A 23,496-nucleotide genomic window follows, 5' to 3' on the forward strand; every position below is an offset into this window, starting at 1 on the left:
TATACTCTATGAATTTTGCTATGGCCATATTTTATAATATCTGTATCAGATTTATCTATAATTGTTCATGCCACAGTGGCCAGCTCCACTTTATGGCTCACATTAGAAGAATACTCTAGCATCTACTTTTCTAATATATTTCAAGACAAGGATTTATCCATTTTGATTATTATAATTGTTATTGTTGGTTTTGAGACAGAGTTTCCCTGTGTAGCCCTGGCTGTCCTGGACTCAGGCTTGCCTCAGACTAACAGAGATCTGCCTACCTCTGCCTCCCAAGTGCCGGGATTAAGGGCATGCACCACCACCACTCAGCTGTTACTATTATTGTTGTTACCATTGTTATTTTATATTTATTTCTTTGGTTTTTGTAAAAAGGTCTTTCTATATATTCCCAGCTGGCCTGAAACACACTCTGTAGACAAGGCTGGCCTCGAACTAAGAGAGATCTGCCCTCCTCTGTCTCCTGAGTGCTGAGATTAAGGGTGTGCACCACCACCAGCAACAACAACCAGCTCCTCCTCATCATCATATTCATTATCATTATTATTGTTGTCATTATTACTGTTTTAAATTTCTAATTTTGGTTTTTGAGACATTGTCTTTCTATATAGACTTTACTGGCCTGGAACTCAGTATGTAGATCACTAGGCTGGCCTCAAACACACAGAGATCTGCCTGCCTCTGCCTCCCATGTGTGCTAAGATAACAGACCTGTGCCACCACACCCAGCTTTATGGTTTATCTCCTGTTCTTGAATTAAGAAGGGGGAAGGTTTCTCCACCCCTTGTTCCAGTGCTTTACCATGCCAATAACACCTCATCACCACCTCTTCCTCATAGCACACTGTGGCCCAACAGAAAGGAGACTGAATAAAAACTGATGACCAGTGCAGAAAGGACAAAAATGTTAGGCCTTTCTCTACCATTCACATGGTCAATAGCAATACTGAATTCCACCTTTTCCAGAATCAACATTCACTATCAAGTTGTGAAATGTTCTAGAATGGCAGAAATTTTTTATTATCTCTTGCTTTCTGGAGTCTCCTTAAACCTTTGGAGGTTAATCATTACTCTGTGCAGAGATGAGAGTCGAGAGAGCAGAGACATGAAAGTGGAATCAAAGGCAGCAAAATAACATACAATGAAGACTTAGCATCTCTTCTATTCACAGCATCCGAAACATCCTTCCCACCTATGAAAATAGTGGAATTGTGGGGAAATGGAAGAGGAAAGGATGCAGGGGACCGTGTGTGTGTGTGTGTGTGTGTGTGTGTGTGTGTGTGTGTGTGTCTTATAGATCTGGGCTTTTTACCCTGCCATAATGGATACCTGATAGGCCCACGAGAAAACACAAGAATACAGGTGGAGGAGAATGGAAAGTGCGTCCTGGAATTGCGGAGACCTGTTTCTAGAATTCGGACTGTTTTCACATTTTCACACATCAGATAAGGCATTGTCGCCATTGAAGCAGGGAAATTTGGGAATGAATACCAGATTCAGACCCAGGCAACCACCTTACTGTGGGCTTGACGATCATGGAAACGGAAACACTGGTGTCTCAGTAAGCTCGGCGCTTGTCCACAGCATTCCGTTTAATTCCTTGCATGCCATTTCATCAGCTTATACCTCCGCGGCAGTGTCCAGGTTTCCAGGGTGCATCCTTTCTGAACTACATTACCCAGAAGAGACAGCAAAGAAGGGCTCAGCCAATGAAAACTGGCGTTTCCCTAGGCTTTAACAAAAAGAAAAAGAAAAAAAGGAGGCTGGGCGGGGCGGGGCGGGGCGGGGCGGCGGAAAGCTTTGAGACTTTGTGGTTGCCAGCAAGTGATTGTCTCCCTGGATGCTCAGGTCAGGTCAATGGAAAACTGGTTTTTACCCCTGATGGTCCAGGACTGGAAGGCGTGAGAGAAGCCAGGCTTTGTTCTCTGGCACCGAACCGGGCTTCAAGTCTGCGACGACCCCGTGTGACTGGCTGCAGGCCTAGGGAGGACAGCCATGGACCCACCTGTCCAGCAGAGTCAGACTGCTGTAGCTGGGCAGGGTCCCCAGGCACAGGTGCGTAACACGTGATCACCCCCCCCCGTACCCCCCGCCACGAGTCCTAGAGTGCAACCGGGGCTGGGCTCTTAGTTGGAATTTCTCAAAGGCATAGGGTCCGCAGGCACATCCACTAAAGAGCCCGGGGAAGCCCTGTGAATTCAAGACCTGTTCAGGGTAGTGGGAGACTTTTCACTCACAGCCTTCTTTATTCACAGATTCCAGTAAGTGCAAAGACATCTACTGACCGTGGAGAGGTAAGTGGAGGGTGCCACAGGAACTCACACTTCTCAATTCCCATGCAAGCGATGTCTGGGATTACAGTGCTTTGAGACTTTTTGCTAGCTGTTCTTCTATCTGATTTTAATGGAAAATGATGATAGAATATAAGGTCTCAAGTCCAGAGCAGGAGTTATATGGACAGGTTTCATTTATGGAAGCCACTCTCTTAAGATTCAGAGGTATTCAAGTTCCAGTGATGACTACCAGAAAATGCTTGGAAGTGAGATGGATTAAGAATGCTCACACGTCCTTGGGGTGCTTGAGATCTGCTGGACAGGGTGGAATAGGCAGCTGGGAGTCGTGCAGTAGATGCGAAGCTGTAGGCTTGAATACTAAAATTAAAATGAGGGGACATTATGAAGAGTGATGTGCATGGTGACAGAAAGTATGAAGAGATGGACTCCCAGCTCATATCCCAGGGGTATAGTGGACTCAACTCTGGACATAATCTGGTTGGCATAATGTAGAGAAACTGTCTGGTAGAAAGGTGGAACTTTCCATGCCAAACATCAAGACTAGGTAAATTTCACTTGTGCACCTACCATTTGTGGTAGGTGCTGAATACCGTGCTCATTGCAACTTTGAGTAGCGACTGAGTGGATGAAGATCCTGGTGCCCTCTGAGGGTGAAGCTAAATGGGACTGGCTGCTTCTTTGAAGTCCAAAGTCTGAGGAAAGGGAGTTTTTCTTATTAACTCAATGTTCTTTGTTGTGACAGGGTTGTGTGGCCTTTAGTGATGTGGCTATCTACTTCCTGAGGGAGGAATGGACACTACTTGATGACTCTCAGAGGCGTCTATACCACCATGTGATGATGGAGGTCTTTGTTCTCATGTCCTCATTGGGTAAGGATTCCCCCCACCCCACACCTGGCTCATTCTATAAGAACATCCTGTCTGGGTGGGCTTGGCTCCTTTTCGAGAGAGAGGTGTCTCCTTCCCAAATCTGGCCTATGAACATTGATTCCTTCCCCACTGTCTTGGAGTAGGAAGTACCAGTGAGAGACCTGGTCATGGTACATAACCATCTTCTCTCCCTTAAGTACAGCAAACACGCAGGAGGTGGCCTGGGGAGAGAAATCTTATAGTAGCTTAATAGAGTTCACACTAATTGTCTCCCCATGGCTGTTGAAACTAAATACTCCTGTCATTCCTATGACCCATGTATTGCTCTCTTCCTTTAGGTGACTTGGGTCTGCCTGTGGCAGAAATTGTGGCACTGATATAGACACTATTTGGTGGGTTTTCTTGCAAGACCTTTCCAGGGGTGTCTTAGAGTTTCTATTGCTGTGAAGAGACACTAGGACCATGGTAACTCTTATAAAAGAAAGCATTTGGTTGGGGGCTGGCTTACAGTTCAGAGGTTTAGTTCATTGTCATCATGGTGGGATGCATAGGGAGTGCAGGCAGATATGGTGCTGGAGAAGTAGCTGAGAGTTCTATATCTGGATCAATGGGAAGAAGGAAGAGAGTGAGATACTGGGCCTGGCTTGAGCATCTGAGACCACAAAACTCATCCCTAGTGATACACTTCCTCCAATCAGACCACACCCACTCCAACAAGGCCACACCTGCAGCATTGCTACTCCCTATAAGTCTATGGGGCACATTTTCATTCATACCACTACAAGTGGGTCTTTGTCATTAGCTTTTTTTCCTATGAATTACCATAGGAATCACTGTTTTAGAATGGGACATTAACCTTTCCTGTGTTTTACTTTAGGACTCATACCTTCTGGAACCTGTGACATCACTCAGCTGGAGTCTTCAGGATATCCTTTCATCCCTGCACTGAGATTCTTGACTCCAAGTAAGTGGACAGGTGTTTGGAGGGTGGAAGTTGTTGATGTATGCACCTGGCCAGTGATGGCACCACCCACAGTGAGCTAGGTTCACGCACACCAATCATTAATTGAGAAAATGACCCTTGATTATTTTATGGAGACATGTTTTCAGCTGACGTTCCCTATTCTCAGATGACCCTAACTTGTGTCAAGTAGAGGGGGGAAAGAAAAGACCTAATCAGATTGTGTCCAATAGTTGAGGCTCTGCAGAAAGCCATTTTCTGAGGAAGGAGTTTAGGTCCCCCGCATTCCTGCATGCCATTCTCATGTTGTTGTCTGTCATGGTTCCTGGGGCGGGACCATCCAGCTTCATCACTATCATAGTCCCTTCCCATTTTGAAGTTTCTGTGAGAAATCCTGTGTGCTGAGTACTTGTGTGTGTTGCCATTTAAAGTCTCCATGTCCTTTTTTCATTGTTTCTCTGTTTCTGTGTTGCTGCAAAGGAGTTGAGGTTGAAAAGATATCTTGTGAGCAGAGTGTTTCTTCGGAAGGAGGGCGTAATGCAACCATGCTTCAAAGCCAACATCTGGGCCGTGCTGAGAAACCCTTAAGGAGAACAGAGCACAGAATTCCAGTTACAAAGAGCAACAGAAGTGACCTGTCCAAGAAGACTTTAGAAAGCACAGACAACACTCCCTCAGGTCTTGTCAGGAATTCTGTGACTCGCAGTCACGGGGAGCCACCCAGGAGCACCAAGAGAGGAGAGACCTCTCCCAGCAAGGAGAGAAAATGCCAATGCAGCGACTGTGGCAAAGCCTTCAGTTGTAAGTCTCTGCTCATCCGACACCGGAGGATACACACGGGAGAAAAGCCTTTTAAGTGCAGCGAATGTGGAAAGTCCTTCATCCAAAATGCTGATCTGAATCAACACTGTAAAGTTCACACGGGAGAAAAGCCTTTTAAGTGCAGTGAATGTGGGAAAGAGTTCAAACATAACCGTTCCCTTGTCGGGCATCAGAGAATTCACACTGGAGAAAGGCCGTATAAGTGCAACCAGTGTGGAGATTCATACATGAACAGGTCTAGCCTCATGCAGCACTATCGGGTTCACACTGGAGAGAAGCCTTACAAATGCAGTGATTGTGGGAAATCATTTAAGGAAAGGTCCAGCCTCGTTTATCATGCCCGAGCGCACACTGGAGAGAGACCTTTTGAGTGCAGGGAATGTAAGAAGTGTTTTAAAAAGAACTCGCACCTCACGAAACACCTAAAAGTTCACAGCATAGGAAAACCTTTCAAGTGTAATGTGTGTGGGAGAGTCTTTACTGCGAAGTACAGCCTCATTAAACATCAGAGATTTCACACTGCAGCCAAGCATCATGAGTGCAAGGAATGCGGGAAAGTGTTTTGCTACAGAACTGGACTTTCTAGACACCGGAAGACTCATAATGAAAGTAGTATTGAGGGTAGTGAACACGGGAAATCTTCATGATCTACCCTATCCATGCAAGAGAATGCTCACTGGAAGAAAATCAAGAATGCCACAAATGGGAGGAGTCTCCCCCCGCCACACACACACTTCTATCCTGTTTACCTGAAGAGGCCATGATGCTGGGATACATCATGAACCCACTGACTGTGGGAAGGCTCTTGTGCAAAGGTCTGGTCATAGCAACAGACACATGACCCAGATAGGGTTGTGAATGCAGAGGATGCAGAGAGACTTCAGCCACTGGCCAACCTTGCCAAGCCATAGAAGTGTACCTGACTTTGAACAGAAGTCCTGAGAGTGGCCTTTGTGAAGAAGCCAGCCATTGAAAGTTACTCATCGAATAAGAACATCGGGACAAGATGATTATTGCCGTCTTCCAGTTGCTAAGGAGTTAATGCCTTCGGAGGATTTAGCAAGAGGAAACTCTGCATTCTTGCCTACAGCAGTGTGAAGTGGAGTTTCCCCGTGACTGCGTTTGAATGTGGCGGAAACAGAGTGGTCTCCATCTAAATAAGACACATTTTTGTTGTTGTTTTGGCTGCTCACTTGCTTTTTTTTTTTTTCTTTCTTTCACTGAATGTTGCAGTCCCTGGCATGAATGACTGTTGTAAGGTCTTCATGACCATTGTGCTCCTAAGTGTCACTAGTTTTGTTGGGGACCAGCTCTGTGTAGCACCATATGCTCTCATGTAAAAGTGCAGCCCTTATGTTTTAGGTATTTGTTGCCTTTTCAGGTGTGAGTATTTTGTCTGCATATATTTATATACACTGAGTACATGCCTGGTGACTATGAAGGCTCAAAAAAGATATTGGATCCCCGTAACTAGAATTACAGATGGTTATGAACCAGTGTGTTTTTTGAAAATGGAACCCAGGTCTGCAAGAGCAGCATGTGGTCTCACACTGGGCCCTTTCTCCAGCCCATGTTTTAAGTTTTTAAAAAGTTACTAGATGAGGGCTAGAGAGATGACACAGAGTTTAAGAGCACTGGCTGTTCTTCCAGAGGTCCTGAGTTCAATTCCCAGCAACCACATAGTGGCTCACAACCACCTATAATGAAATCTGGTGCCCTCTTCTGGCTTGCAGGCACACATTCAGGCAGAACACTGTTTTGCATAATAAATAAATATATCTTTTAAAAAGTTACTAGATTCTGTTCTAAGTGGTTGCGTGTTTCAGATTTCCTCCTGGAGTATATCAGATGCCAGTTTGTCACATCTCCCCTGATGATTTGTAAGTTGTGAGGTGTTTACTTGAATCATTTTAATAGTTCTGCAGTAGCATTCATTGTAGTGTTAATTTTGCATTATTCTTGTATTACTGTAAAGACTTGCCTAATTTTGTGGGTTTGTGTTAGAGCCTCCATGTATGTGTGTGCACCACAGGCATGTCTGCTACCCTTGTGGGTCCTTGTGAATTTCTATGTGGATCATGGTAATAAAACCAAGGTTTTCTGCAAGAACAGCAGCTGCTGTTAGACCGTGGGCAATTTCTCTGTCCTTCTCATCCAAGTTTTCTTTCTTTTCTTTCTTATTTCTTTATTCCTTCTTTCCTTCCTTTTCTAGACCTACTCTCACTGTCTAGTCCTAAATAACCTGGAACTCTCTGTGTAGATCAGGCTGGCCTAGAACTCACAGAGGTCCACATCCTCTGCCTCTCAAATGCTGGGATTAAAGATGTGAGCTATCACACCCAGCACACACATTTTCTTTTTTGCTAATTTTCTTTCATTATTACTTTTTTCGTTTTTTGTCTTTATGTGTGCTTATCAAAATGCAAACAAAAAAATTAAGCAACAAACAACAACAAAAACAAAACAAAGCAAAATAAAACACACACACACACACAAAACCTTGTTTCCAAGCAGGGGAGTGGGGGCTCATGTCTTCAATCTAAGAACTCAGAGACACAGACAGGTGAATCTGTGAGTTCGAGTGCAGTCTCGTCTATATAATGAATTCTAGTGCTACATAGTAGCTTTCTCACACGCACACAAGAATAGAAAGAGAAAGAAAAATAAAACTTGTTTTGTGAATCTGTTTTGAAAGATTTTTATATTTCTGAGAAAAATGTCAAAGCCTATGGATTTTGTCTTCCTTTTTTATGTTGGGAGAGGGTCTCCTGATCCCAGGGTGCCCTCAAACTCTGGATTCTCCTTCCTCAATCCCCTGAGAATTGAGATTGCATGTGTGCCAACATGCCCAGCTGTTCTCTTTAAGCTTAGGCATTTCTGTCAACTTGCTTTTTTTTTTTTAAGTTCTTTCTTTTTTCTAAAGAGGTGATATTTTTCTTTTTAAAAAAATGTAACTTATTTGTATTTTCTGTTTATTGGTGTTTTGCCTGCTGGAGTTACAGACAGGTGTGAGTTGTCATGTGGGTGCTGGGAATTTAACCCAGGTCCTCTGGAAGAAAAGCCAGTGCTCTTAACCACTGAGCCATCTCTCCAGCCCTGGGGTGAGAATTTTCTAACTGTGAAGGTATAGCCATATTCATACCTGCTATAAGGAGTATGAGTTATGAACAGAGGCATATGACATAGGATCTCGTAGTGTCTGCACGGACTTCTGCCCATTCATGCTTTCCCAGACTGAGGGACAGGATCTCCTGCAGAGGCCTTTGGTATGATGTGAGATGGTGGTAGCCTTGCATTTTTGCCTGGTATAGGCTGGAGTTTACCACATCTGAGTGCTTCTCAGGGACAGGAAGTGGATCATGTGATAGCAATTGGAAATGATGCATTTGTGGGTAAAGCCTAGGAACAAGCAGGCCTTGTGATGTATAAAAGAAAGAAATAGAATAGAACAAAAATGAAGTATACTCTAAGGCAGTGGTTCTCAGCCTTCCTAAGTTGTCACCCTTTAATAGAGTTCCTCATGTTGTGGTGACTACCAACCACAAAATTATTTTCATTCCTACTTCATAACTATAATTCTGCTACTGTTATGAATCATAATGCAAATATCTGTGTTTGCTGATAATTTTAGGCAGCCCAGTGAAATAGTTGCTCAACCCACAAAGGGGTCACCACCCACAGGTTGAGAACCACTACACTAAGGTGTGTCAGTATTTCACTGACTTTTTACAAATTTACTTATTTATACAGTATTCTGTCTGCATGTGTGCCTGCATGCCAGAAGAGGCCACCAGATCTCATTATAGATGGTTGTGAGCCACCATATGGTTGCTGGGAATTGAACTCAGGACCCTTGAAGGTACAGCCAGTGCTCTTGACCTCTGAGCCATCTCACTCCAGCCCCATCACTGACCTTTTTACCATACAATAATAACCTCTTCTTTATGGGACATTATGTATCACACAGATCATGAGTAGCTGAAGTCTTTCTACAACCAGCAGAGAAAATGAGATCTAAAGAGAAATTCATTTGACTTCATCATCACACTTAAATTAATTATTACACTTAAATATACACTTAATTATTACACTTAAATATTTCAATTATATGGTCAAAAGTCTGCATAAATTACACAGTAGAAGCTGAGCACAGTGGCACACACCTATAATCCCAGCACTTGGGGGGCAGAGGCACGGGGATCTCTGAGTTCAAGACCAGCCTGGTTTACAAAGCAAGTCCTAGGATAGCCAGGGCTACACAGAGAAACCCTATCTTGAACAAACAAAGAAAAAAACCAAAAATAGATTGTAGGTGTATCAGTCACTGGCATAACAGGCATGTGCAAAGACGGACATATAAACATCCAAATACAAGCAGTTGTAAGATTCCTGGTGGATGCTGAGACTCCAATTTGTCTTCTATAAGAGCAAAATGTACTCTTATCTGCTGAGCCAACAGCCTAGCCATGAAAAAAAAAAGTTTTTGTTTTGTTTTAAATAAATAGGCCAATATGATGGTGAGGTAAAAATGTAAGAGTACTAGGATTGTGGCTCAGTTGGTAGAGGGCTTGTGTAGCACGCACATGGTCCTGGGTTTGAGTCACAGTAACATACAATCCAGAGGTAGAGGCCACACACTGAGGAGATGAAGGCATGTGGACTGAAATTTTCAAAGTTATCCTGAACTACAAAGGTGGAGGCCAGCCTAGTCCATAGAAACCTGGTCTCAAAAAGTGAAATGGGGCAGAGTCTATGCATGGTTGTGCAAGCTTTAATCTCATCTCTTGGGAGACAAAGGAAAGTAGATCTTTGTTAGTTACATGATAGCATAGTCTTCATAGTGATTTCCAGACCAGTCAGCACTGCATAGTAAGACCACAGCTCAAAAAGCAAAAACACAACCAGACCAAAAACAAAACAAAACAAAACAAACAACAACAACAAAAAAAAAAAACAAAGCACATCTAAAGGAGAAACAAACATGATTACAACCTTCATGAGCCAGGGGGTGTAAGCAAGAGGACAAACCTATAAATCTAAATAGAAGGAATACATGACATGAAACCTAAGGAAGGGCTGGAGAGATGGCTCAACAGTTAAGATGGCTTCCTGTTCTTGCAGAGAACTCAGGTTCAGTTTCTAGCACCCCCCACACTGTGGCTAACTGTGACCCAAGAGGAAGCTCATCAGGCACACACACATATATACCTGCAGACAAAAATGCTCAAGCACATAAAATAAGTAAATCCCTAACAAGTTAGCATAAAGAAATCTAAAGGAATAGAAAAGCCATTCAATGAAATGGTAGCATATAATTTCACAAATTTAAGGAAAGACATGGATATTCCAGCACAGAAGGTGTTTAGAACCTTAAGTGACAAGAATATTTTTGTGATATATCATTGTCTAAATGCAGAAGTTATGAAGTGAAAAATCAGTGATAAAAGACACTGGTGGAAGATGCCAATTCACTGAGAAAGGGGAGCCTCTCAGAACTTTGTCACAGCTCCCAGAAAATAACCGAAAAGCCAGGAAACTAGAAAATGATACATGTCTGGCATTGGGTGAACATAACTGGTACCCAAGACCACATATCCAACGGTTTCACCTCTTAAACTTCACAGGGAAACAAAAGCACGTCAGCATAGGCAACTCAATCTAGCAAGTAAAAGACACGTGAAAAACCCTACCCAGTTACATTTTATCTGTCAGGTCTGTGGAGGCTCCCCATGATGGGCCTGTGGGTGTCAGAGGAGGACTGTGGGAGTCAGCTCTTTCCTTCCGCTCTTTGGTCTTGAAGATTGAACTCAGCTTGTCAGACTTGGTGGCAAATACCTTTCCCTGTTGAGCCATTTCAGCTGCCCATAACAGTTGATGTTTTGAGGCCACGTCTAATGTAGTTTAGGTTGGGCATGGTCTCGATCAAAGCCCAAGTTTGGGGATTACAGCCAGGTATCAACATGCTTCATATGAAGAAAGGCATTCTTAATAATGGGTACATAAGAAAGAATACATAAGTTAAAGAGAACCAGAGAAGAGTCATTCACGTCCAACTCACTGAAACAGCAAATTCCATAATAAAAAAAATATAGAAGAAAGAAATGAACAAACAATCCAGCATAACAAAAAACAACAAAAATACCAGAATCAACAAATAATCCTCAGTAGTAAACCTGTCTACTAATAGTCTGAGCTGTTTAATTACAAAACAAAGACCAACTGCATGGGTTGAAAGCTAAGTCTAACTTTTGTCCTCAATAAAGTCACTGACAAAGAGACTGAAAATAAAAAATATAAGACAATGAACAAAGCACCCAGAAGAAAAAAATTAACCACGAACAGTAATAGTTATATTTGGTAAATAACACTTTACACAAGATTGGATCAGATAAAATATGTTACAACATATTAATAAGAGGAACAACCTTTTGAGAACTTGGTGTAACATATATATTTATGCACCAATTAGGGTACTTGATAAAATAAACATAGCTAGACATGAACAGATAAAGAAGTACAGACACATTAACAGTGGGTGACTTCAATGCCTCACTGTCATCAGAAGATCAGTCACCTAGAGTTAAAAAAAAAAAAAGTCAAGAACAAAAGTGAAAAGTTAGATTGCAAGGCATCTCCAGACTATTATTGCAAATGGTCTGGAGAGAGTGGGGTGGTGCAAAGATAGACATATATGCAAAATGCCTACGCATGTTAGATTTAAAAAAAAAATATTTAAAGCAACAAATTTTGAAGACATACTCTCAATAGCCCATGGAGAGTTTTCTAACATAGATCACGTTGTAGACTGTAAATGATGCCTTTCTTTCTTTCTTTCTTTCTTTCTTTCTTTCTTTCTTTCTTTCTTTCTTTCTAAATGGGGGTTCTCTGTGTAACAGCCCTGGCTGGTCTGGAACTCATTTCATAGACCAGGCTAGCCTCAAACTCAGAGATCCACCTGCTGCTGTTTCCCAAGTACTGGTCTTAAAGATGTGAATTATATATATATATATATATATATATATATATATATATATATTCTTTTGAAAAAAGGTAAATGATATCTTAAAACAAAGCAATTACAATTATTACTTCTATCTACTAATGTCACAGTGAAATAAAACTAAATGCCAATAGCAAAAGAAAATTAGAAACTATGCAAAGAAAAGGCACTTGGACACTGCTCTTGAGCAACCAGTGGATTATTGGAGAAATTAGGAGGAAAATTAAAAATTTCTTAAAGCCAAATGTAAGTGAACATACCCCTTACAGAAGGACAATGTGGGTCAAGGTTTTATTCCCAGCACTTGGGAGGCAGAGGCAGACAGATATCTGGGTTCAAGCCAGCCTGCTTATCTACATGTAGTATAGTTCCAGGACATCCAGGGGCATATAAAGATACCATGTCTCAAACAACAATAACAACAACAAAAGAAGAAGAAGAAGAAGAAGAAGAAGAAGAAGAAGAAGAAGAAGAAGAAGAAGAAGAAGAAAGAAAACTGGGGGAGGAGGGATAGAATAGGCACAGTTCTAAAGGAGGGCTGAGAGCTGTGAGGACTCTATTAGTTATCTTTCTCATCTTTGGGACATAATATTTAATATGTACAACATAGAGAACTTCCGATTTACACTATCTGGTTTAAGTTTCAGGGCAGGGAGTCCATGATGATGAAGAAAACACTGCAGTGGGACCAGGGACACTCCCAGATGCATGCACATAAAAACACACACAGATTAACCTTTAAAAAAACGACTTCAGTGGAAGGGGTGGTACATGCATTTAATTCCAGCAAAGCCAGCAGATCTCTGAATTTTCGGCCAACCTAGTCTACATTGTGTATTCAAGACCAGCCAGGGTTACAGAGAAATACCCTGTCTCAAAAACAAACAGCTGGTCTGGGTGGTGTTGGCCCATGACTTTAACTCCAGCATTCCTGAGTTCAGGGCCAGCCTGGTTTACCAAGTTAGTTCCAGGATATCCAGGACTACACAGAAAAACTGTGTCTCAAAAAACAAAACAAACAAAAACAACAACAAACAAACAAACAGCCTAAGAGATATCATGCAATTAAGGGTGTGTGCTGTCTTCAACAATACTATCTTAGTCTCTAGCTCTGGAGAGCATCCAAGAGGGGTGGCAGAAACTTGTAAGTTTTTGGCTACCTCAGGGGTTCCCAGCTGAACAACTCATAAGCAGGTATTCCACGCTCAGCGCTGGGATTTCTCTTTAGTGACACATTGCTTCCAACAGGCAAGATGTGCACACTTGTGCAGCACCGGCCTGACTTGGGGTAATCAACAACTCTTCGGTGGGATTTGATACACACAGCCAAGAAGGGAAGCCACGTCTGGCATTGTTAACACAGTAAAAAGTCATGGTTTGGGATGTCACAGGCCTCAGACCAGAACTTAATACTGTTGTCTAGCTAACAGACAGAACATAGAACTGGCTACTAAACACATGTTGATATATAGACAAATGTTATGAAGAGTTTAAGTTAGCCTGGGTCTAACTTCATTTTTTAAATAAAGAGCCATATTGACTGGGAGCTGAATTCAGGTACCAGGAAATATCACAATTGGAAGAAAACAAAGTTAACTCTCCTAGCAACAGCCTCCAAGAAATATCACAGAATAAATACTTTATAGAAAATAGAGACAATCTCCCTGGCAATAATCAATGAGAATCAGTTGGGAATTGGGTAGGAAAATTCTCCCCAATGTTTCAGATATAGTTCAGAAGAATAGCCATTGTGATTATATGCCTTAGCCATTGTGATTATGTGTCTCAGAGAAGGTCAACTTGCCCCTCTAACTTTTACCTAATCCTGTAACCTCAAGGCATGTGCCCACCCCCCACCGAAACCCTGTTTGCTGTCATGGAAACATGTGACCCCTGCTTACTGTCATGGAAACCCCCTGCTTGCAGGCTTTCCCTTTAAAAACCCTGTTCACTCAGAGCTCGGGTTCCCACTTCTCTACTACTGTATCAGTGAGACTTGGGTCCCGAGTTCAATTGCTCTCATAATAAAGCTTTTTTGCTCTTGCATTGAGTCGTCCCCTGGTGGTCTCTGGCATTACAGTTACTCTCTGTCTTAATCAGAGAAGCCCTTCTATGGAGTGAATGCAAGCAAATGAAGAGATGAAGAGGCTCTTGTTTGCTTAAGGTGCTGATTATAAGTTACAGTTGGATGCTCAGCCCTAGACAGGCATTTATTCTATTCCCTGGAAAGCTAAGGGACACCAAAGAAGAGGAGACAGAATGAAAGAGCTAGAAGATTGGAAGGCCTGGGAAATGTCATCTTCTGAGCAAGACACTATTGTTATAAACAATGATGAAAATGCCAACCCTTCTATTTTACCAATAAGGACTCGGGAGTCAAATGCAGGGGTGAAAACTTACTATCTCAGAGAGGTAGAGAAAATATCCAGCTGACCTTCCTTCTCAGCTCAAGGCTGGATGAAAAACAAAAACCCAAAATGCTCACTAGAATAATTGCCATCCCAGGAGCAAAAGGCCAAAAGAACCCAACACTGAAGGCTTACTAGTTCAAGGCCCCCAAAGCCAGGGAGTTGAGGAGCTGAAGCCTAAGCTAAAGCCAGAGCTTGAGCTAAAAGCCCTGCTTCTTCTACCCACTGTCTTAAATAACAGCTCAACTCAGCATAAAGTCCCCCTACTCTTTAATCCCTGTTGACTGGTTTCTTGCTCCACCTCTCGAAATTTTAGGGTTACCTTTATTAGATCCAGTATACAGAAAGCTCCTAGAGTAAAGGTATTCTAGGGCTGGGTGAAGCACAACACAATTACCTGTTTACAATAAATAGAAAGTTCTTAGATTACAGGTGTGTGTTTGAGCTCACCCAAACCAAACAATAAACATGGTTTTACAGTTCACAATTTTGGAGTTCACAATAGGATTAAATATCCTGCAATAAGACACAGTGATCCTGATAGCAAAGTCACACCATCTCCTGTTGTCTGTATGGTCTTTGCATAAGAATGGGCTCATGAGTAGGAAAGAATTGGGGAGTTTTTTAGGTAGTGTGTTTTTCATCGGAGAACCATTGGTTATGGGTAGATTTTTGGGAGAAAGGGAGTTACTGCTTTTGGTTGTCTACCCACTGTTGAGCCCAACAAGCTCCAATGAATAAATTCCAGGAGATGGTCACAGATATGGCATGGCTTAACTTAGTTGCTAAGAAAACAAACAAAACCAAAGAGGCACTGGAGAGATGGCTCAGCAGTTAACAGCACTAGATGCAGAAAGCAGGCTTGATCTCCCCCCCTCCCCCCCCCCACACACAGTTTGTTCTGTCTTAAGATCACTTTCCTTGGACATACAAAGATTCTTTATCCTTGCACTGTGCCACTTTGTGGAGCTGGTGCTTGCTATGTATTCATAGACAAATTTCCTGTGGAAAGTCTGGACTGTCTTAGTAATGTTTACAGGAACAAAATCTGCACAGAATCTAAATACAATCTTTAAAAGAGTAAAAATAAAAATGGAACCATCTGTGACTGGGTCACTATCCGAGACATCAGCCCTATGCAAGGGTTCATGACCCAGACTCCAGGGTGCTGTAACCATCACCTCACACAGAGTTTGCAGTCCAGCTGACTGAGCTGCCCAGAAAAGCACATGAACGTTCCTACCTCTAAGGCTTAGAATTAGTCTCACTGTGGCAGAGCAGATTTCAGACCTGTCTAGATGCCAGATCTCCTTTTCCACCTTCCTGCCTTCTTCGTTTTCTTTTAGTGAAAGGGTTTCATGTGCTGCACTGGCTGTCTTGGAACTCTCTCTGTAGAGCAAGTCAGCCCTAAACTCAAAGATCCACCTGCCACTGCCTCTCGAGTATTGGAATTAACGGTGTAGATTACCGTGCCTGGCTAACCTTCCTGTCTTTATACTCAGTCTCCTCTGGGCAACGTAGTTCAGACAGCATGCACCACAGAGACCCGGCACGGAGACACGGACAGCTGCAGAAGTGCAAAGTGAAGAAGCGGTGTGCAAAAAATTTATAAGACTCCTGCAGCCACTGTCGTGGTTACAGACTCGCCAGTTTTCCCATTTCCCGGAGCAGCAGCTGCCCATGTCTTTCCTTCTGAAGAGCATCCTCATTGCCACAGCAAAGGTTTCCTGAGCTGAATTCCGTTGTCCAGCCCCAATTTTCCCTCAGCACGGGGAAGCATAGTAGAAATGTTATTGTTGAGGACTCCATACTGGTGTGTAAAAAAATGAGAAGCATCTGAATCTAGAATCCCTGATGAAGGAATTTTTTATTCCAATCCAAGCGTATCCGTTTTTTCCTATTCCATGGTAACTATTTTATTGGCTCAGGGACCTGGCAAGTACAATTTCACACAACGCAAACATCTCAAAAGCAAAAGCCAACTTTGCCCGTTTCATGCATTTCTAGAGATTAAATAAAATACCAAGGTCTCACTATGTAGCCCTGCCTGGCCTGGAACACACTCTTACACTCTCTAAAACACAGAGCTACCTGCCTCGTCGTGCAGTTCTGTCATTTAAAAAGTTCCAGCACGCTCGGTCTTGTAGCTCAGCCTCTACTATTTCTAGTCTACACCCAACTCACTTCAGGTAGAAAATAGTGGCAGGTCTATAATTACGGTAGTCTCCACGGACACTGATTCTCCTCCATCTGGGCAGTCGTGTCCAGATAGCAGACGTTTGATCCTGTCTAAACTACATTGCCCAGAAAACATTGCAAGGACCTTAGCCAATGAAAACGGGCATTTCTTTGACTGCAAGAAACCGTTGGGCGGGACTTTGGGCTTTGGTTGAAGGAGCTTCTTTGTAACTTCCTGGACCCGTCAGTATGGTTCACAGAAAACTCGTTTCATCTGCGTTGTCCATGGAAGGAAAACGGGAGAGTTAGAAGCGTTTGTCCTCCATCAGGGAAACGGATCTGACGTTTGCGACGACCTGTGAGGTCTGATCCAGGCTTCGAGCAGGGATGGCCACGTCCCAGGGCCCCACCATGCTGTGGAGCCCCATGGTGATTGTGGAGGCTGCGGGTGGAGCCCTGCCCCAGGTGAGTGACTCCTGATCGCCCACCTCCCTGAATTCTAGAGCGCTGAGATCTGGATCGGGAGCCAGCAGGGCGGGCCCTCGTGTCCCCGGGTGTAGGACATCGGTGGACGAGATTATGGTTTTGACATCTGAGTGCTAGAGAATGATCCTTTCTGACTCACAGCGTCTGGTGGATTGTACCTCCCGAGGCTTGTGGGCGGGCCGGAGCTCAGAGACCGCAGCCCTGGGGTGACCCCTGCTGGCCTTAGATGGGGGAAAGGGCTCAGTGCTCCTAAGAAGCTGAGTTTTGTCTTTGGAGAGCTGCTGGCCATGGAAGATTTGAACAGAGGAGAGGTTCGAGCATTCAGTTTCCCAAGCATCCCTGGGGCTATTGAGCAGGGATGAAGTGATGTGGCTGGAGACAGACACCTATGAATCCTTGGGTAAATCCCGTGGACTAATGCAGGAGTTGGGGCTGTAGACCATAGAGGCAGAGAATGGTCTCCATATATCTGAATTTTCATTCATTCTTTCATTATTTAATTTTGAAACGGTAGTACGGGCGGTTCTGGACCCAGATATGTAGATCAGGCTGGCCTCAAACTCTCAAAGATCCTCCAGAGTGATTGGATTAAAGGTGTGGCCTACACTTTTCACACTTTTAATTCCAGAAAAACTCTGTCTCTGGGGAGGGGGATATGTACATATCTTCCCACTTCGGGCCTCTCTGATTTAAAGGAGTCCTTTATTTATTTATTTGTTTATTTGTGAAGACATTCAGCATTTAAGTAAAGTGTTAGCTATCACTATTTTTCCCCTTAAAATCACCATGTGACTATGGCTGGCCTATGTTGCTCTCTGTGGTCTCAGTCTCACAGAGATCTGCGTTCCTTTGCGTTCCAAGTGTTGCAATTAAAGGGGTACGCAACCATACCTGTCAAATACCAAACGCTTTTTTCCTTGTTTTTGTTTTGTTTTGTTCTTGTTTTTTTGAGACAAGGTTTCACTGTGTAGCCGTGGCTGTCCTGGAACTCACTCTGTAGACCAAAAATGGCCTCACACTCAGAGAGCCACCTGCCTCTGCCTCCAGAATGCTGGGATTAAAGGCGTGCCCATTGCTCTGCATCCTTTTTGGTTTTTTGAGACAGGCTTTTTCTGTAGGATTAAGGGGGAGGACCACCACAAGCTGCCTCTTTTCAATAAATGTATGTTAATATTTAACTAAATGTATGTTAGTATGTAGATAAATACATTATGAAACACTTGTGTGTTTGTGAAACTCATGAGATGAGCATTAGTCATGTGCACAGGAAAAGCCTGTACTGAGTTTGATACAGTAATCTTTTTGAGCTAGGACTGTGTGTGATAGTTTGAATGAGAATGACTCGCATAGGCTCCTGTGTTAGAATGCTTAGTCACCAGGGAGTGGTACTGTTTGAGAAAGATTAGGAGGTGTGGCCTTCTTGCAGGAAGTATGGGAGAATTTGCCAAGGCCAGTGCCTGTCTGCTTATGCCCCACCCCACACCCCCCCACATCTCTATCAGGATATAAAGTTCCCGATGCTGCACCTGCACCACACCTGTCTGCTTCCCACCGTGATAATAATGGACAACCCTATGAAACTATAAGCAAGCCTCACTTACATGCTTTTGTAAGAGTTGCCTTGGTCAGGGTGTCCCTTCACAGCAATGGAATAGTAAATAGACAGGCTGCCATTCTTAACCTCAGATAACAAACTGAGGAGATTGATATTTTGCCTAAGAGCATCCAGGAAGGGGCAGAGCCCAGGGTTCAGTTGGGTGTACCTGACTACATGTATGAGAGGGGACTTGGATGAACCTTTGAGACACCAACACCCTTGCTTGTTGCTCACAGCCTTGTTTTTCTACAGGTTTCCCAGTATTCAATGAAACCTGCCAACCAGGAAGAGGTAAGTGGGGGATGCCCAGGAATCACACTCCTCAGTTTTCACATAAGTGACCTCTGAGATTATGGTGTCCTGGGACTCTTTGCTTGGGATTCTCTCTGTCCTTCCATTGCATTTCCCTGGCATGCACTGAGAATGAAAGGTCCCCACATCCACAGCCGGGATTCCATGGCCGGGTTTCCATTTATATCAACTAGTGGCTTAAGATTCCGAGGACTTAAAGTTCCAGTGATGACAGGAGAGGATGCCTGGAAGTGAGGTGGGTTGGGAATGCTGGGAAATCCTCAGGTGTACATGGACTGCTGGCTTTAGTGCAAGGCAGGAGTTGGGGGAGCATGGTAGCTGAAGGCTGGGCCTGCATGCTGAGATGGAAATGGAGGCTCAGTGAGAAGACTGATGTGTGTGCCGATGGCTTCCTGGTGTTTGTGCCATGGACATAGTGGACAACAGTGACCCCCAAATGGTCTGTGTGAGTCAGATGATTGGGAGAGGCCCATGTGAATTCTCTGATAGAAAGAAGGTACATTGCATGGCATCCTTCCAGCTTGGATTGACTGCAGCTGTGGTGGCTTCAGTGAACATGCCCCCCCCTCGCCGTAGGCTCATAGTATGGCCTTTTTGAAGGAGGTGTGTCAATGGGGGTGGGCTTGTAGGTTTCAAAAGCCCTGACCATTCCCAGTTAGCTTTCTTTCTGCCTGGTCCCTGTGTATCAGGATGTAAGTTCTCAGCTACTGCTCCAGTGCCATGCACACCTGCTGCCATGAGGGTCATGGACTCACCCTCTGAAGTATAGGCCCCAATAAGCTCTTTGTTTTATAAGGTGCCTTGGTCATGGTGTCTCTTCACAGTAATAGTAAAGTAACTAAGCCACCATGTCCACTTGCCTGCTTTTGCTGAGTGCTGAACAGAGTGGTTGGTGGGACCTTGAGGACAGACTGTGTGTCAATAGCTTCAGAGCCTGGTACCCTCTGAGGTAGGAAGCTAAGTGGGAGTGACTGTCTTAGGGATGGCAAGAGTCCCTGTCAGGCAGGCTTCATATAAACTCAACTTTCCCTCATTGTGCAGGGCTGTGTGTCCTTTGAGGATGTGGCTGTGTACTTCTCCTGGGAGGAATGGACACTACTTGATGACTCTCAAAGGCTCCTGTACCAGACTGTGATGACGGAGGTCTTCACACTTGTGTCCTCACTCAGTAAGGACCTCCCCATCCTTTCAGAGCATGTCTGTGTGGACTTGTGTTTTTTCTACAGGGAGATGCATTCACCTCAAAGCTGACCTATGAACTGAGTAGTCTTCCCCCCACTGTTCTGTATTTGAAAATGCAGGTTATAAATACAGGCTTGGTTCACAACTACGTTTTCACTCTTAAGTATAGTAAAGGCAAATCAATCAGTTTGAGGGGATGATATTTGTTTGCAAGCTGAGCTGAGGCAAGGTCACCAGGAACTCATTGTATTGCCTAAGCTGGCTGAAACTCACAAAGATCCTCCTGCCTATGCCTTCCACATGCTTGGATAAATGACTTACAGTACTAAGGCGTCAGGATTCTCAATAGTGATCACCTCTCCCTGAGCTGGTGACACTGCAAATACACAACATTTCTGTGACCCAAGTATTTGTTCTCTCTTTGGTGACATGCCTTGTGTCTGCATGTGGCAGGAATTTTACCACTGGTGGGCTCATTATTTGGTATTTTTCTTGCAAGACACTTATGAGGATTGTCTCGTTAGACTTCTTTACCCTGGATTATGATGAGGTGGAGGATCAGTCAGTTGTTGTATGGCACTCTTACTCCTCATATTTTATTTTAGGACTTCAACTCTCTGGTATCCGTGACGTAACTGAGGTGGAGTCTTGTGGAGATCTCTCTGTGCCTGCACTGAGATTCCTGACTCCGTGTTTATGGACAGGTATGTTTGCCTGTTCCCGTGCAGCACTGGGAAACACAGGTCGTCCTTTATTGTGTTAGTGTGCACTATACCCAGGACAGTCCTGGGATGGGGAGTCTTCAGGTACTGTGTCTTATGGGCTTGACAGCCTTCTGCTCTGTGTCCTGCATCTCCAGCAGCTGAGGCTTGCAGCAAGCCATTTGCTGAGGGCAGTGTTATGGTTCCTAGCACTCCTCCCTATGATTCACTCCATTCTTGTGTTCTTGCTGCCCCTAAAGTTTCTAGAACCTATGAACTTGACAAATTCATCATGGCGATGGACCCTTCCTTCCATGAACAAGCCTCCTTGTTATGTGAGAAATAAGATCACTGTTGGTAATGTGTGCTCTCTGTCATGACAGTCTACATCAGTATTTCTCTCTGCTCAGGTTGTTGGATCAAAGTGGAGGGTGAGCCGTCCCCTTTGGAGCACAGTCGGTCTGCAGAAGGAGATCTTACTTCATCCAGGCTCCAACAGCAGATGCTGAGCTGTGCTGAGACCCCCTTACTAAGCACAGACAATGTGACGATCCTCCAGACCCCCTCAGGTCTTCTCAGGCATCAGGTGACTTACACTGTGGGGGAGCCACCCAAGAGCACCGAGAGTGGAGAGGCTGTGCACAGTGAAAAGAGGAACTGCAAATGCACTTACTGCGGCAAAATCTTTACTAGCATATCTCACCTTAATAGGCACTGGAAGATACACACCGGAGAAAAGCCTTTTCAGTGCAGTGAATGTGGGAAATCTTTCAGCCAAAAAGCCTTTCTCATTAAGCATTTCAGAATGCACACTGGAGAAAAGCCCTATAGGTGTAGTGAATGTGGCAAAGCTTTCAAGCATAATATCTCCCTTATTTCTCATCAGGGACTGCATACAGGAGAAATGCCTTTTAAGTGCAGTGAATGTGGGAAATCATACAGGAGCAGAGAAGGCCTTAAAGTTCATTATCGGTTTCACACTGGAGAGATGCCCTTTGAGTGCAGCAAATGTGGGAAATCATACAGGAGCAGAGAAGGCCTTTTGAATCATTTCTACAGTCATACTGCAGAAAAGCCTTTCTGCTGCAGTGAATGTGGGAAGTATTTTACCCAAAACTCTGAGCTCATTGAACATCTAACAATTCATGGCAAACCTTATAAGTGCAGTGAGTGTGGAAGGGTCTTTAATTCAAGTTACAACTTTGTTAGACACATGAAAGTGCATGTTGTAGCAAAGCAATATGCATGCAGAGAATGTGACAAAGTGTACTGCAGTAGCTCCAGCCTGTATAAACACAGGAAGATTCATGCTAGATAAATGTCTAAGGAGAGCAGTGAATGTAAAAAGTCCCTTAGCTGTCTAAATAAACACCTGAAATCACAGTGGGACAAAAGTGTTGAATAGTTCGAAACAAATGTAGCATCATTCATCTACACCTCTAGTACATAAAAGTGGAGTGCTCACTGGGCTAGGATGCATCATGGACCTTTGGATTCTGGGATAGGCTCTGAACAACTTAGCAATAGCTCTGTGGAGAAACAGCAGCATACCCCACAGGTGTCTGAGTGCAGAGATTATAGGGAGCAGCTTCAGCCACTGGCAAACCATCAGCCCTGTGACTGAACCTGACCTTACAAAGAAGTTTTGAGAGTAGCCTTTGGGAGAGACACAGCCATTGAAACTTCCTCCTCGAGTTGGTATATTGAGGCATGATAAGGACTGTCGTCATCTTTCTGTTCCCAAGTGTTGATGCCAGGGAGCTAAGTGAAGGGAGCTTTGGTTTTGCCTGCACTGGCATGGAGTGAGTGGGCTTTTCACGTTGCCGAGTTCGGATGCTGGAGGAACAGAGTGGCCATGCTTTAATAATGAGGCATGACTTCTCTTTTATTGAGTGTTACAGTGCCCTGAATAAATGTGCTTTTCCTCTCTGTAACCTTTCGGGGCTCTTCAGAGGTTTTCTGCTGTGCTCCTGAGTTTCCATAGGTTTTGTTTTGTTAAATTCATTATTTTTGTATATGAGTATCTCTCCAGCCCTGATTTTTACTAGTTTTGATGGACAACAGCTCTGTGGTGCTCCTCAAGGTCTCATGTTGAAGTGCAGCCCAAATGTTTTGTGTGTTTACCTGAGTGCATGTGTGGTACCTAAGGAAGTAAGTCATTGGATTCCCTGGAAATGGAGTTACATATGCCCGTGAGGTGCTGTATGTGTGTGCGAGAGCCTAGGTCTTCTGCAAGATAGCAGTTTTTTTTTTTTTTTTTTTTTTGCCGGGGGGGGGGAGTGAATTATTCTTCTCTCATATATTAGATCCACACTGAAGTTTCTCCTCCCTCCTCTTAGTTCCTCTCTCCTCCCTTCCCCCTCCCCCAGATCCACTCCTCCTCTGTTCCCCTTCAGAAAAGAGCAGGTCTCCCAAGGATATAAACCAAACATGGCATAACAAGTTACCATAAGACTAGGCACCTCCCTTCATATCAAGGCTGGATGAGGCAACTCAGGAGGAAAAAGATCCCAAAAGCAGGCAAAAGAGTCAGAGACACCTTCACTCTCACTGTTAGGAGCCCCTCAAGAACACCAAGCTACACAACTATAACATGCATGCAGAGGACCTAGGTCTGACCCAGAGAGACTCTCTGTGAGTCCCTATGAGCCCTGATCAGTTGATTCTGTGAACAGGTTTTTTTC

The 23,496-nt window shown here is 43.9% G+C and overlaps 2 protein-coding genes and 1 long non-coding RNA gene across 4 annotated transcripts; 2 read left to right on the forward strand and 1 right to left on the reverse strand.

Moving 5' to 3' along the window:
* The first annotated feature begins 1,922 nt into the window (after positions 1-1,922).
* Positions 1,923-7,801, forward strand: LOC110566056 (zinc finger protein 773-like). 2 transcript variants are annotated; one of them, XM_021663841.2, is made up of 5 exons: positions 1,923-2,057; positions 2,258-2,296; positions 3,039-3,165; positions 4,043-4,129; positions 4,607-7,801. In XM_021663841.2, exons 1-5 carry the CDS (start codon positions 1,998-2,000, stop codon positions 5,593-5,595), a joined length of 1,302 nt encoding a protein of 433 aa, XP_021519516.1. In that variant the 5' UTR covers positions 1,923-1,997; the 3' UTR covers positions 5,596-7,801. The 2 variants fall into 2 exon arrangements, with proteins under 2 accessions (XP_021519516.1, XP_060231670.1); XM_060375687.1 differs by lacking the exon at positions 2,258-2,296 and having other exon boundaries at positions 1,925-2,057.
* LOC132650150 (uncharacterized) lies at positions 2,052-16,638 on the reverse strand. The gene is made up of 3 exons (XR_009588548.1): positions 16,541-16,638; positions 4,052-4,709; positions 2,052-2,653 (listed from the first exon to the last, which is right to left on the reverse strand). It is a non-coding gene; the product is annotated as an uncharacterized LOC132650150 (long non-coding RNA).
* Positions 16,639-16,737: 99 nt separating this feature from the next.
* On the forward strand, positions 16,738-22,195 carry LOC110566059 (zinc finger protein 501-like). The gene is made up of 5 exons (XM_060375764.1): positions 16,738-16,999; positions 18,870-18,908; positions 19,971-20,097; positions 20,717-20,815; positions 21,223-22,195. Exons 1-5 carry the CDS (start codon positions 16,922-16,924, stop codon positions 22,128-22,130), a joined length of 1,251 nt encoding a protein of 416 aa, XP_060231747.1. The 5' UTR covers positions 16,738-16,921; the 3' UTR covers positions 22,131-22,195.
* The last annotated feature ends 1,301 nt before the right edge of the window (positions 22,196-23,496 follow it).

Source organism: Meriones unguiculatus, chromosome 1 (genome assembly GCF_030254825.1).
Source record: "Meriones unguiculatus strain TT.TT164.6M chromosome 1, Bangor_MerUng_6.1, whole genome shotgun sequence".
Classification (NCBI taxonomy): Eukaryota; Metazoa; Chordata; class Mammalia; order Rodentia; family Muridae; genus Meriones; species Meriones unguiculatus.